This window comes from Mycteria americana, chromosome 24 (assembly GCF_035582795.1).
Source record: "Mycteria americana isolate JAX WOST 10 ecotype Jacksonville Zoo and Gardens chromosome 24, USCA_MyAme_1.0, whole genome shotgun sequence".
Classification (NCBI taxonomy): Eukaryota; Metazoa; Chordata; class Aves; order Ciconiiformes; family Ciconiidae; genus Mycteria; species Mycteria americana.
Genome location: NC_134388.1, coordinates 4,087,780 through 4,100,530, shown reverse-complemented (window position 1 = coordinate 4,100,530; position 12,751 = coordinate 4,087,780). Strand labels below are relative to the sequence as shown.

The 12,751-nt window shown below is 36.4% G+C and overlaps 1 protein-coding gene across 8 annotated transcripts in view; it reads left to right on the top strand.

Moving 5' to 3' along the window:
* The window catches only part of EPS15L1 (epidermal growth factor receptor pathway substrate 15 like 1), a 46,844-nt gene that overhangs the window by 3,806 nt on the left and 30,287 nt on the right, over positions 1 to 12,751 (top strand). For 4 of the 8 annotated variants that reach the window (XM_075524557.1, XM_075524561.1, XM_075524560.1 and 1 more), the window contains exons 2-15: positions 1,573 to 1,618; positions 1,848 to 1,933; positions 2,294 to 2,341; positions 3,034 to 3,129; positions 3,770 to 3,832; positions 4,767 to 4,892; positions 6,461 to 6,520; positions 6,857 to 7,093; positions 7,821 to 7,978; positions 8,445 to 8,601; positions 9,362 to 9,424; positions 11,019 to 11,104; positions 11,510 to 11,582; positions 12,129 to 12,290. In XM_075524557.1, coding sequence (XP_075380672.1) covers positions 1,573 to 1,618; positions 1,848 to 1,933; positions 2,294 to 2,341; positions 3,034 to 3,129; positions 3,770 to 3,832; positions 4,767 to 4,892; positions 6,461 to 6,520; positions 6,857 to 7,093; positions 7,821 to 7,978; positions 8,445 to 8,601; positions 9,362 to 9,424; positions 11,019 to 11,104; positions 11,510 to 11,582; positions 12,129 to 12,290 — 1,461 coding nt within the window. Of the gene's footprint in view, positions 1 to 1,572; positions 1,619 to 1,847; positions 1,934 to 2,293; positions 2,342 to 3,033; positions 3,130 to 3,769; positions 3,833 to 4,747; positions 4,893 to 6,460; positions 6,521 to 6,856; positions 7,094 to 7,820; positions 7,979 to 8,444; positions 8,602 to 9,361; positions 9,425 to 11,018; positions 11,105 to 11,509; positions 11,583 to 12,128; positions 12,291 to 12,751 lie in introns of those variants that run through there. The other 4 variants (XM_075524559.1, XM_075524558.1, XM_075524563.1 and 1 more) reach the window with 3 other exon arrangements.

The window sequence follows — 12,751 nt, the reverse complement described above, 5'->3', positions numbered from 1 at the left end:
TTTGGACAGGAACACAGTGCTTATCTATGCTGATCGTTTACAAGCCAGCAAAAAGATGAGTCAGATTTATGAGTTATGGTCACAGCTTTCTTCTGAACTCCTATCCAGCTTCTGGAAGAGCAAGAGCTTCCCGAGTGTCCTGGTGGAGTATGCAGAGGCTTATTTTGTTGATGGATATAAGTGAAGTACATTTAAGATGTTTAGGAAGCTCTTCTGAAAAGGCATGATCTTTCTAGCCAAGTAGAACAATTGATCTTGAAAGAGCTCGATGTTCGCTTGCTTTTTGATTAATAGGGTTTAGTTATTTTGGATATCTCCTTAAATTAAGATTTGGCATGTTTATTGTAAACTTACAGGAAGATTCTCTGTGTGTAAAATAAAATTTCATGCTCTTCATCGGTCTTTCATGATATTTCTGTCTCCCTTCCCCTCAGTGTAGGCAGAACATCCGGAAATCCATGTGTATGACAAGGAAGAAGGTAGCATTTGGGAGGTGACATACCAGTGATCAAAGTTAGCACCAAATAATCATTCGTCAGATGTCTGACTTGTGTCCTGTAGGTGAAGAGCGGTTGTCCCAAGCAGGCTTTGGGATGTTTCGACATCTCTGTGTCTCAGTCATTAAACTGTCTTTATTGGGTTGCTTTGTTGCTTCTGTTTTAATGCCTTTGCTCTAAGGGGTGACTTGTTTGAGACTGGATTGTAACGTTTTTGCTCTTGGCATTGAGACTGGAGAATGGTGTGGAGGTATAAGCTGCACGTGGCTAGAACTTGTGTGGCAATTGTAGGAGGCAACTGAGAAGATGCGTGTTGGGGCTTCTGCCTCTTTTGGCATTTCAGTTCCCATTTGCTTGGAATGTCAGCAAGAGGGAAGAGGACTCTGCTTGTTTAGTGTTCCGAAAAGGCAGAGCCTACCTTTGTGTCTGCTGCTTTTGTGTAATGCAGTGCTAACACCAAGGTGAAATCCTCAAACGACATTGTCGGAGAATTGTGATATTTGGTAATTAACCATTCATTCTATTTTTTTTTTACGCTGTTTCAATTTAAGATCCTAGTCCTGAAAATGCATAAACACAGGCATATTTTGATACCAGGGCTCTGTGTCTGTGTGTATGCATATAATTGTCTGCTGAAAGTATTCCATAAGTATAAATATACAATGCAGGAGGTAGTCAAGTCAGCATTATGTGGAAAACTCTGCCTTTGATATCAGTAGTTCTCAAACTGTGATCTGAAATACCTTGGCAAATAGTTCAAAGCTGTTCTACAAAACCTTATTACCATATAGTGTTGTTAATTAAAAGTGTGAGTATAAGTATGAATGCTGGTGAATAAGAAGTTTTAAGAGGTGACAGTAGTCTGTTGGCTGCCAGTTTTGGGGGAATCTCTGTTATCCACACTTAGATTTCAAGTATCCAGTTTGGAACACAGCAAATTAACATACCGTTTTATATTTTTGATAGAAGTAATACACAAAGTACTATACGCTTTTTTTTCTGTCAGTCCCTAAAGGCGAGCTGTCTGTGATTGCAGTTCTTTCTTTGTTTTCTTAACGTCTCTCTTGTTTTTCAGTTTTCTACTGGGAATCCATTATACGAAACCTATTACAAACAGGTAGGTTCTTAAAAAAAAATTTTAAAAATAAAGTGCCATTTCCTCTTCCCCAAGATTTCCTTCTCTTTCCTTTCCCCATTGCAGTGCTGAACTTCTGTAAATTCTCTCTGCTGAGTGGTAACGCATGCTTGTACAGCTCCCTTTGACCTAGAGACAAGAGGCGTTTCATTTCTGATCTCTGCTTTCGTGACAGACATGCTTCAATTGAATGTGAATTTTTATCTTTCAGGTAGATCCAACATATACGGGGAGAGTTGGGGCAAGTGAAGCTGCGCTGTTTCTTAAAAAATCCGGTCTCTCTGATATTATCCTTGGAAAAGTAAGTTGAAGTAATTAGATAATGCAGTAATTATCGGTATGCTTGCTTAAGTGCAACTAACATTGAGCAGGAGGGGTTTGCAAAAAGGAACTCGGTGGAACACAAATAAGATCCTTTGAACATTAGGTTAACCACAGACTGGTAATAGCTCCAAGGTATTGTTCTGAGTTTCATAGGAATCTAAAAGGAAAAATTGTCTTTTGTGTAACATTTTTATTGTTAACTTGAGAATTAAATAACATTGTAGGTTATAACTTGAAAGCTGCAACGGACAGTTCAAGAAGGCATACAATATGAACTGTTGAGCTGAGTTAAGTTTGATTTTAAAATCACAATGGCTTTTATTTTGTATCTCCACAGATATGGGATTTGGCTGATCCGGAGGGTAAAGGATACTTGGATAAACAGGTAAATGAAATGTGCTTGTAGACCTCTTACATTACCTTCCACAGATTAGCCTTGTTTCAAGAAAACCCTGATATCCATAGTAGTCATCCTTAGCTTTTGTTTTTTAAGTTTTCGTTTACAAGATGAGTTTTTTTCCTAGCACTGCTCATATCCAAGTATATTACTTAGTGAGGCTGCTGGAGAAGCTTGGATCTCATTTTCTGTCCCTCTTTTGTTTTGTAAATAAGCAGCGTGCATGATATATAGATATGTAGTCACTGACTCTTGAACAAATACAAACTATGATTAGAAGATTTATTTTAGAAGTCTTTCTTGCATGAAAAAATATAACTAGCATTAGTAAAAATGGCTTGGAATATCAAATATCAAGTTACTTGTAGATATGGAGAATTTTTTTAAAACATTATTAATTTTTAAGAAAAATTGCTGACATTTACTTGATTATAGGAGGGTCCTTAAAAACTAGCTTTGAAGTTTTCTGCTCTTTGTTCCATGTTATTGTAAAGTTTTTCCTGAATCATCTTTAAAAGCGGTGGGGTAGTTGTCACTATGCAGTTAACTGACGGGGCTATACATCTGTTGTTTCCATACTATACTGCACATTACAGTGTTAGTAAAAATCATAAGTGAGTTATTGGAGACAGTGGTTTAGATTGGTTGCTTTTTTTAATAGAAAACACTATTTTTCATAGGGTTTCTATGTTGCGTTGCGCCTTGTAGCATGTGCACAGAATGGCCATGATGTTAACTTGAGCAGTCTGAACTTGACTGTGCCGCCTCCTAAATTTGTAAGTAATATATACCTAAATGTATGTATTTATTATATAAGGACTAAGGCTTCAGTTGGAATGCTGGAATAACCTTCTGTTTCCTAAATATCATGGTTCTGAGACTTCAGGCTGCTCTCAAGCTGTTCCCTAAGACAACTGCAGTCATGGCTGCCATAGTCCTGTCTTCCTGTGTAATATATACCAGCCCTGTCCTGATGCAAGTTTAAAACTGATGCAAGTTTAACTACAGTCAGCTTGTTCAGGAAGCTGATGTGGCTAAACTCTAAATTTATGAAAAAAAGAAAAGAAAACCAAAAGATTATTTTTGGGCTAGGTCAGCAGGAGTGTGTAGTAAAGGGCATGACTGCAGCTTTGCCTGCAGTAGCTGCTGTGGAACCTCCTTTAGCTTGTCTTGGTTCTGTGTTTGGGTACCTCATGCACCTAATGTCCCTGTCGAAGTACTGTAATAGTATAAGTCAGTATGACTTATTTTTTTATTTGGGTACATGTGCAGCCTTTTTTCTTTTTTTTCAGTGTAGTTAAGCTTCATGTCTATAACCATCTCTTAAAGGAATTAGTAAGGATTAGAGATGGAAGTGCGTGTGGGTTTTTTTATATATATATATATACATAAAAATAAAAAATTCTTTAATTTTAGCATGACACTAGCAGTCCTTTGCTGATCACACCACCTTCAACAGAGGCTCACTGGGCTGTTAGGGTAAGTGTAAAAGACAACACATTCCATCCATTCTTTAAAAGTAAATATTTTCCTTGTCTGTAATTTTCCCGGTGAGACAATTTTGTATCAAATATATTTCCCATTTCAAAAGTCCTCTGTTTCTGATGACAGACTTGTGCACAATAGAGAATATTGAGCTGTACTTTTATATTTGAAATAAGTCTTAAACAAGTCTTTGACAACCCCTCGTGTGATGTTTTTAAGACACAATGAATTTTAATCTTCTGCCTGGATTTCTTCCAGAATCCTAATAGTACGCACTTTCATGTTTGTATAAAGGAACCCCACTGAGAACAGCAAAGCATTTCACCAAATCTATCCTGAAGTATTAATTTAAAGCTTGAGTTCATATGTTCTAATTAGTATTCAGTGATACACACAATATATATCATTGGAAAAAAGTAACTTTTGATACACACATGGGAGTTTGTATTTTGTTAATTTTCAAATGCAAGCATTTTCCAAAAGGTAGAAATTTAATAAAATAACTTCTAATGCTGATTTTTTTTTAATTTATTTTTATTTTTGGTACTTGCATGTTGTACTTTAAAGTGGGAAGCAAATTATTTGGGAAGAATAGGTTTTAGTTCTACAGAGTTTGTCAAAGTTTGTTTAAAATCTGGTCAGCAGCGTTTTAATCAGAATGCGTTGTCCTTTTAGAACACTACAGAAACACATCTTATATGCTGCATGTTAAAATCTCTTAGCTATCATAATCTTCGCTTTGAACTTAAGCTCCTCGATCTAGCTCCATGGGGTTTACACTTAAATACAGCTTGGTGGCACTTGCAAGAAAGCTTGGAAATTTAGAATGAATACATTACTGACCAGTCTTAATTTCTTGCAAGATCTCATTTTCAACACTCACACAGGCACACTTTTTTACTTATTCAGGCTATTTCTTACCAACTAGGTGGAAGAAAAAGCAAAGTTTGATGGTATTTTTGAAAGCCTTTTGCCAGTAAATGGTTTACTTTCAGGAGACAAAGTAAAACCAGTACTGATGAATTCAAAGCTACCTCTTGATATCCTAGGAAGGGTAAGTATGCTGTTTAGATTTAGCTATTCTCTATTTAGCTTCTCGTAGTTGCAATGTTAAATATTTAAATGTAACTTATCAACATAGATCAGGTTTTGGCTGAGATTTTACATCAAGTGCATGCTATATAGCAAGAACATTACGTAGGTTCTGAAGTCTTCCACTTAGAAATAAGAATAATAGTAGTTATTTGGGCACTAGAGTAGATTGGCTTCATTATCTCTGTATTCATTTTAAGAGCTGGAAATTTTGATTTTGGTTGTTTAGAAACAAGAAAAAGCTCTCCTAAACCCTAACACTTTTTGTAACATTATATTCCACTGTTTTGTCATTTTTCCAAATATAGGTTATTAGAGATGCCATTAAATCTATCCACCGTTTGTACAAGAGAACACTTTAAAACATCGTAGTTTATTGTAGCTGTCAAATTGTCAAGTATTTTTTTCATGTATATTTATAAATACTTCTGAGATCTGAGTTTAGTGCATCCATTGCGTATTTGCACGAGAAGCAAACCTTAAAGTATTTTTCTACTTCCATTTAAAAGATGTATTCTTTAATGTTTTGCATATTGATATGACTGAGAATGAATACATTCTATGTAAGAACTGTATCTGCGTTATATACCTTCATCTCTTCAGGAAGAACTGCCTCTTTATATTATCTACAAAAATCTAAGTATGACTTGTTTTAATTGCGTTCTTGGATATTGTGAAGTACTCAGTCTTGAAAGGCTTTGTATTTTATCTTGTCACTGTCACAGCAGAAATGCAGGAAGCTTTTTCCTGTTCCAGAAAAGTTTGCAGGCAAGATAGGGAAACTGAGGAAATGGGCAAAGGAGATAAATCAACTAGCTTAAATTTGTACAGGGGTCCAGTGATAAAGCTGGGAGTAGAGTTCAGATGATTCAGCATCAGTCTTGGCATTCTGTCCACACTAGTGTGCTGTCTCCAAGTTATATTGATGATTAAACAGCGTTAGCTGATGGCTGAGTAGTAGAGTACACAAAGTTTTGTATCAGTCTAAATCTCCTGCAAGTTTTGTTGACTGCGCTTGACCTAATAATGAACTAAAGTTGACAGATGCTTAAATTCTCTCCTATAGAGAATTCTGGGGGGTGGACATATTTTTTTACTAAAAATGAAAACTGGAAATTTAGGAACGGAATGCAAATTAGAAATGTATTGACTTTTCGAAAATATTTTAACTTTCTTCTAACACAAATTTGGACAATCTGCTAGCCCACACCCTCTGGACAATTCTGAAAGCCACCTCTGGGTGTTTTTAGTCAGCTTGATGACTCCTTAATTGCAACGTAGAAAGATGAAAAACTTGCCTGTGTTGCATCCAGAATTTTGTAGAGCCCGTGTTGATTCATGTTGCCAGAAAATTCTAATCCAGTCTGTTTCTTCAGAGACTGTTTAGCTAGGTCTAATATAACTAATGTGATCTTCACAAAAATCTATTAGAAGTCTTTAGGGAGCATGCCTAATATGATGATGACTGACATCAAAAGCACAAAATATAACTTGTTCTCTAAATCATTGTTTTTATCATAATTGCTGTAGGTCTGGGATCTCAGTGATATTGATAAAGATGGTCACCTGGACAAGGATGAATTTGCTGTGGTAGGTTGCTTTGAATTCTTCATTCACAGTGTGTCTGCTAGAGCAAATTGCTCAGCTTTTTCTCAAGAGCTTTGCCGCTTTCTCTGCTACAGTCAACTGTTCTAATCTAAATTGTTCACGTGGAGCTATTACATGATCTTTCTCAAATCCATCTACTGGCTCTTGCCTGTGTCATCAAGATTAAACTTTTTGGAATTACATCCAAAATGATCTGCTCTGGTTTACATCTCTCATCTTACTGTCTTTGTTTTACTAATATGTAAATGACTGATACTGGAAAATCTTGTTGCTTTTTCTTCTAATTGTTAACGTTATCTGACCTTTTTGCCTTTGCAGGCAATGCACTTGGTTTATAGAGCTCTTGAGAAGGAGCCAGTTCCTTCACTACTACCCCCTTCTCTCATACCACCTTCTAAAAGAAAGAAGACGCCTGTCTTTCCTGGAGCAGTTCCTGTTCTCCCTGCAAGTCCTCCACCAAAAGATAGCCTCCGCTCTACCCCATCTCATGGGAGTGTCAACAGTCTGAACAGCACAGGCAGTTTGTCTCCCAAGCACAACATCAAACAAGCACAGGTACAAATCTCCCCCCCTGGCCCTTTTTGTTTCTTTTTTGGTTTCTTTTTTTCTTTTTTCTTTTTTTTTTTTTATTTTTTTCTTTTTTCTTCTTGCTTTTTGCTTTTTCGCTTTTTGCTTCCTTTCTTCCTTTCTTCCTTCCCCCCCACCTTTTCGCCCTTTTTTCCTGTAAACTACAGGAAAAGATAAAACTGCTTTTTGATTTCTGCCTCATGTGAGCACTTTTCTGAAAATGTGTTTGTTGGTGGGTGATTTGGATGGAGGGAATGAAATGAGAATGATAAGACTTGGAAGAATGCAGGAAGAGCAGGTGAATTTCAGTCAGAGTGACCACGAGGTAGCAAATCTTATGGGGAATTTTCACTTTCCATAGAAAGTGAAACCACAGAAAGGTTTTATTCATGTATCTGTTTTAGTACCAAAGAAATAATTAATCTACCCTCTAAAGCTCCTGTGTTATTAGCCTGAGGACTTAGTATGCCTAATTGGGTCCGTATTTCCACAGAACAAATGTTTTTCAACTGATGAATAGCTGTTTATCAGTATTTATAATTCAGATAAAAAGTTTTAAGCTAAAACATTCACGGGAAGAGGGGAACTACCTATTTACCAGTGAGATTTGATTGTGCAAGGTGTTCAGCTCATCCGACTGAATAATTTTGTATATACTCAGCGTGTTGATAAAGACTGTCTATCTTCTTTTGAAATATAAAACTTTGCTTTACAGCCATGTGTGAATTGGGTAGTACCAACGTCTGAAAAAGTGCGATATGATGAAATTTTCTTAAAAACAGACACAGACATGGATGGTTTTGTGAGTGGCCAAGAAGTAAAGGACATTTTTATGCATTCAGGTCTGTCTCAGAATCTCCTAGCACATATATGGTAAGAATTCCGTAGTAGCTGTATTTTTGTAACTTGCTGATCTGGGAAGTCAGATTATCCAGCCAGAACTGTGATCTTAACACTAAAAAAAAAAAGGCAACAAAAAAGCCCAACCTCTTTTACTTGTCCTATTGCCATACTACAATATGTGGGCTATATGGAAAAACAAGGGAGAAATAAGTACTTACTTTGCTGTTCTGGGAGGGGTGTATAGCTCAGTCTGTGAATTGTGATTGTTCTTTGAACTTCTAGTGCTCTGAATATTTTCTCAGAGTAACACTGTTCTATTCAGTTAAATATGTCTAATAAAATACTGCTCTGTTTATGGAACTCTTTCACCAGAGTAAGCAAGCTCTGATGAGGCTGAATCAAAAGAAAATTACATGTATATATATATATATTTCAGGCTTCTTGGTAGAGGAGAAATAAGCTTTTCTTGTTTATAAGTATGATCTATTTTTACCAGGGCTTTGGCAGACACAAGACAGATGGGAAAGCTAAGCAAAGATCAGTTTGCACTAGCAATGTATCTCATTCAACAGAAGGTCAGTAAAGGGATTGATCCTCCACAAGTGTTGTCCCCAGATATGATCCCTCCCACAGAGAGGAACACTCCCATACAGGTAGGTCATTGATTATTTGTAGCTAACACTGAACTTAAGTGCTTTGAAAGTAACGGGCTTTGTGTATTAATTTTGTAACTTTTTTTTTTTTTTTTTGTAATATGGTAAATAATTGTTTGGGGTTTTTTTCTTATCTCCTCTTACAAAATTCTTTAACATCTGAAAATATACATAGATTTTTAACAACACGAGACAGTAAGTAAAGAAGAATGCAGTAGAATATTCCATAAGTAAAGGAATAATAATGCTGAGAAAAGCCTAGCATGAAAAATACTCCTTTGTCATAGAGAAGGGGTTTTTTTAACTTCAGGGAACTGTTAAAAGCAACTGTTAAAAGTTGGTTTAGTAGCCTGTCCCTGACTGTGATCAGTACCAAATTCCTCCCATGAAAATGTAAAATTTTTTTAATGGCTAAATGAAGAGTGATGACTTCCGAGTTTCTGGGAATTGGTGGCTGATTCATCCCTTGTAGCATGACAGTCTGCAGTCCTATATCCATCACTGTTAATACCGTTTTACTGGAGCATCTAATCTTTTACTGAACCCTGCATCATTCCTTTCCTCAATAGTGTGTTAGTGTATTTCTGAAATTAATAAATACTTCTGTCATATCAATACATTAATCTTTTCTATAAATTATGTGTTTTCCTTTACTTTTTTTAGTGTCCCTAACCAGAAAGCTTTTGAGCCTCTAAATATATTTTAGTTGTTGCTGTTGCTCTGGTCCTTTTAAGGTTTTTCCTATATCCTTTTTCTATAGACTCTGTCAGGGTACTTGACCCCTGTAGGAACTGAGATCTCAGCACTAACAGAAATGCGTCGTGTGAGTAATTGTAACGTCCAAAAGAATGCAGATTTGTTTATGTACGCTACTTGTAACTTTTAAGAAGTTTTTATTTCTACACCTTCTCCTATCTCTTTGCTCTTGTGTTCTGTGACACTTGCTCTTGGCATGGTGATAATGTCATGGTAGCGTGACGTTACCAGTATTGGCTGTTGACCTGGTGATACTGCTTTCTTCAGCAATTTGAGATGCATTGGTCTGTCAAGAAGTTCTTTGACAGGCAACTCAGGGTTGACACGTTAAAGTTACTCGTGTACTAGTTCTCTGAAGCTGTGGGCAATAAATATACCTTGGTGCGAGAGCTTTACGCTTCCCCTTATTTTCAGTTCATTGGATCTTTTTTTCATCTACTGTGGTTTTAGCCAAATATAACATGAAATAAACTGTGTGTTACCGTGAACATAGCAGATTAGTTTTCAGTTCATGTGGAACAATGAATTGTGTTATCCTAAACAACGCAGCAGCTCATTTTAACTTATTTCATAATCAAATTGGGTAATATCTTCTTATGATCCTGTACAGCATACAGTACAGGTCTCTCAGCAAATCTGTATCCAGTCTGAAAATATAAAAGAGATATCAGAAGCTTTTGGTTTGCTAACTTGAAGAATTAGTCTGGATTGTTGATTAGTCTGTTATTTATGATTACTTAAATGGCGTATTAACAAAAGAAATGCTCATCCAAAAATGAGGACTTAAAATTAACGTGTTTAAACTGGATATTCACCTATTGTTTCTGCAAAAAATGTCACATTTTACTATGCTATCTGTTTGTGGTTTGTTGGTTGGGTTGTTGGTGTTTTTTTATATTGAATAAAGCCAAACTTTCTGTGGTTATCACAGCAATCTCAAAGTGAGCGAAGTAAGCAAACTGTACTTTCTTCTTTTTAAAATGCTATTTAAAAATGGTAGGTCTCCTGATTTGTCATACTAGCAGTGAGTTCAGTGTTGCAGTTTTTGCTCAGTTGCAGTGATTTTTTTCAAAGAACTAGCAATCCTTTTTATAATAATGACAAAGTTTGTACCAAATGCTGAGATCCTTTCTTAAGAACTTCTAATGACAATTTTCTTGCCTCAAAGGCAAGGGATACCCTCTGCATCTTCCCTGATCTACACCTGAATGGCTGTAGAAATGACCTGCACTGCAGGAAATTGGGTATAATTGCAGAAATTGGCATTAATTTGTGGCAGGGCTCAAGAAGCCTGAAATTACAATCTGATTTCATTAAGTTCCCTGGAAGCTTTGCTATTGACTATAGTGGAGCTGGGTTTTTAGTTTTTGACTTTTAATTCTACCATTGCCTGCAGTTTATTCGTTGTCATTGTGCATGTCCTTTAACTGCTGTCTATTTCGACTATCCCATCTGTTAAATGGGCATAGAGAAAATTCTCCTGTCTCGCAGATGGAATTGTGTGGCATGCTCAGTGATTGTGGCATAGTAATTTGATGTCTCCCATGAAATTTTGCAAATGCATATAATGAGGATTGTCCCCCACCTTTGTCCTCAGCCTTTGTAAAGGAAGATCTTCTGTCAGGACTTGGCGTTTTAATAGACTATTTCATTCTTAACAGGATAGTTCAAGTTCCGTTGGATCAGGAGAATTTACAGGCGTGAAGGAACTGGATGATATTAGTCAAGAAATTGCACAGCTGCAGAGGTAATAGTTGTGGACTATTAACAAAATCTTGGAGTAGGAGAACCAATTAAGTATATAGTACTGATGCGTCCGTTACTTTTGTTTCCTTTTAGTCAGTTTATCATTACCTCTCACTGAAGTTGGTGGCAAATCTCCCACTGATACCGAACAGTTAGGCGATTATGTAAAGCCAGCCTGGATTCTCCCAGGTGACTTCAGAAGATAGATTATGGAACAGATAGTATTTTTCAAAGAATAATTGATATGTATACACCTTTACTTCTTTAAAGAATATATCAGAATATGGGCTGGCATTTTTGGCTGTGTGGTGTTTCCAGAATAATATTTAATTGATTTTTGCGTGCGTGCATGTGTGTGGTGTATTATTTAACTAATCATGAATACATGTGCTTGTTTATCTTACAGAGAAAAATACTCGCTAGAGCAGGACATTAGGGAAAAGGAAGAATCAATCAGACAGAAAACCAATGAAGTTCAGGTAAAAACTCTGTTTATCATTATTAGTTTTCATTTTAATCTAAAATAATATACGGGGAATTAAGCATTCTTTCTTCTGTCTTTCCTTATGTTGCTTCTGGGCAAGTCTTTCCTCCTTTCATGGGATTTTCCTCTAACTTACAAAAGATCTTTATTTTCCTGTTCTCCATCAGAAACGTTTTCTTCTGATGCTGGTTAATATAAATAGAAGATGATACGTGAACAGTTTGAAATGTCTTTTTTGTTAGTGCTTGACTAACACTGTAACTTAGGAAGTCATTGTTCAAAGACCATTGTTTTTGATAATTAGGGTAGCTCAATTACATGTGCTCTGTGTCACAGTCTCTTTCCGTCTTGGGGGCACTCATTTGTTTCCTGATGTCTCATGCAAGTTCCTGCAGAAACAAAACATGCGTGTGCAGGGAATAGCCTATACGACATGAAAAAATGAAAATCTTCTGGAGTTTGCTAGCCTGTTTGTCAGTGGTTGATCATTCCTATAAGACAACAGCTAAATGTAAGTTACAAACTGTGGAATTTTCCTCAGGAACTGCAAAATGATTTAGACAGGGAGACAAGTAACTTGCAAGAGCTAGAGGCTCAGAAACAAGATGCCCAAGACCGCCTGGATGAAATGGACCAGCAGAAAGCCAAACTGAAAGATATGCTGAATGATGTAAGGCAGAAATGCCAGGAAGAAACACAGGTGGTGAGTGTATGTTAATTCTGGACATGCTCAAGAGTATTGTGTCTTTTGTTGAAGGAAATTCTGTTTATTTAATGAATAAGCTTGCTTTGTTCATTCATTTCTACCGTAAATAGCAATTTCCACACAAATACAGAGGTCCAAGAAAGGATTTTGCTAACCTAAATGCCTTTCATAATGGTCATAAATGGGGGGTTGAACCAGATGATCTCCAGGGGTTCTTTTCTGCATAAATTGTTATTGTTCTGTGAATATATGAAACATTTATTCAACCTAATAGGGTAGTTGAGAAGCATTATTCCTGAGCCATGAGACAGTCTATGGACAGTGGTGCATATTTTGATCACTGTGAACCTTGTCAGTATTCCAAGTTAAAAGTGGGCTTTCAGGGATACAATTGCCAATGTAGCTATTGTCTTAATGTAGAAACTTAGTGTATAATGTCATTTAAGAAAGTGTACAAG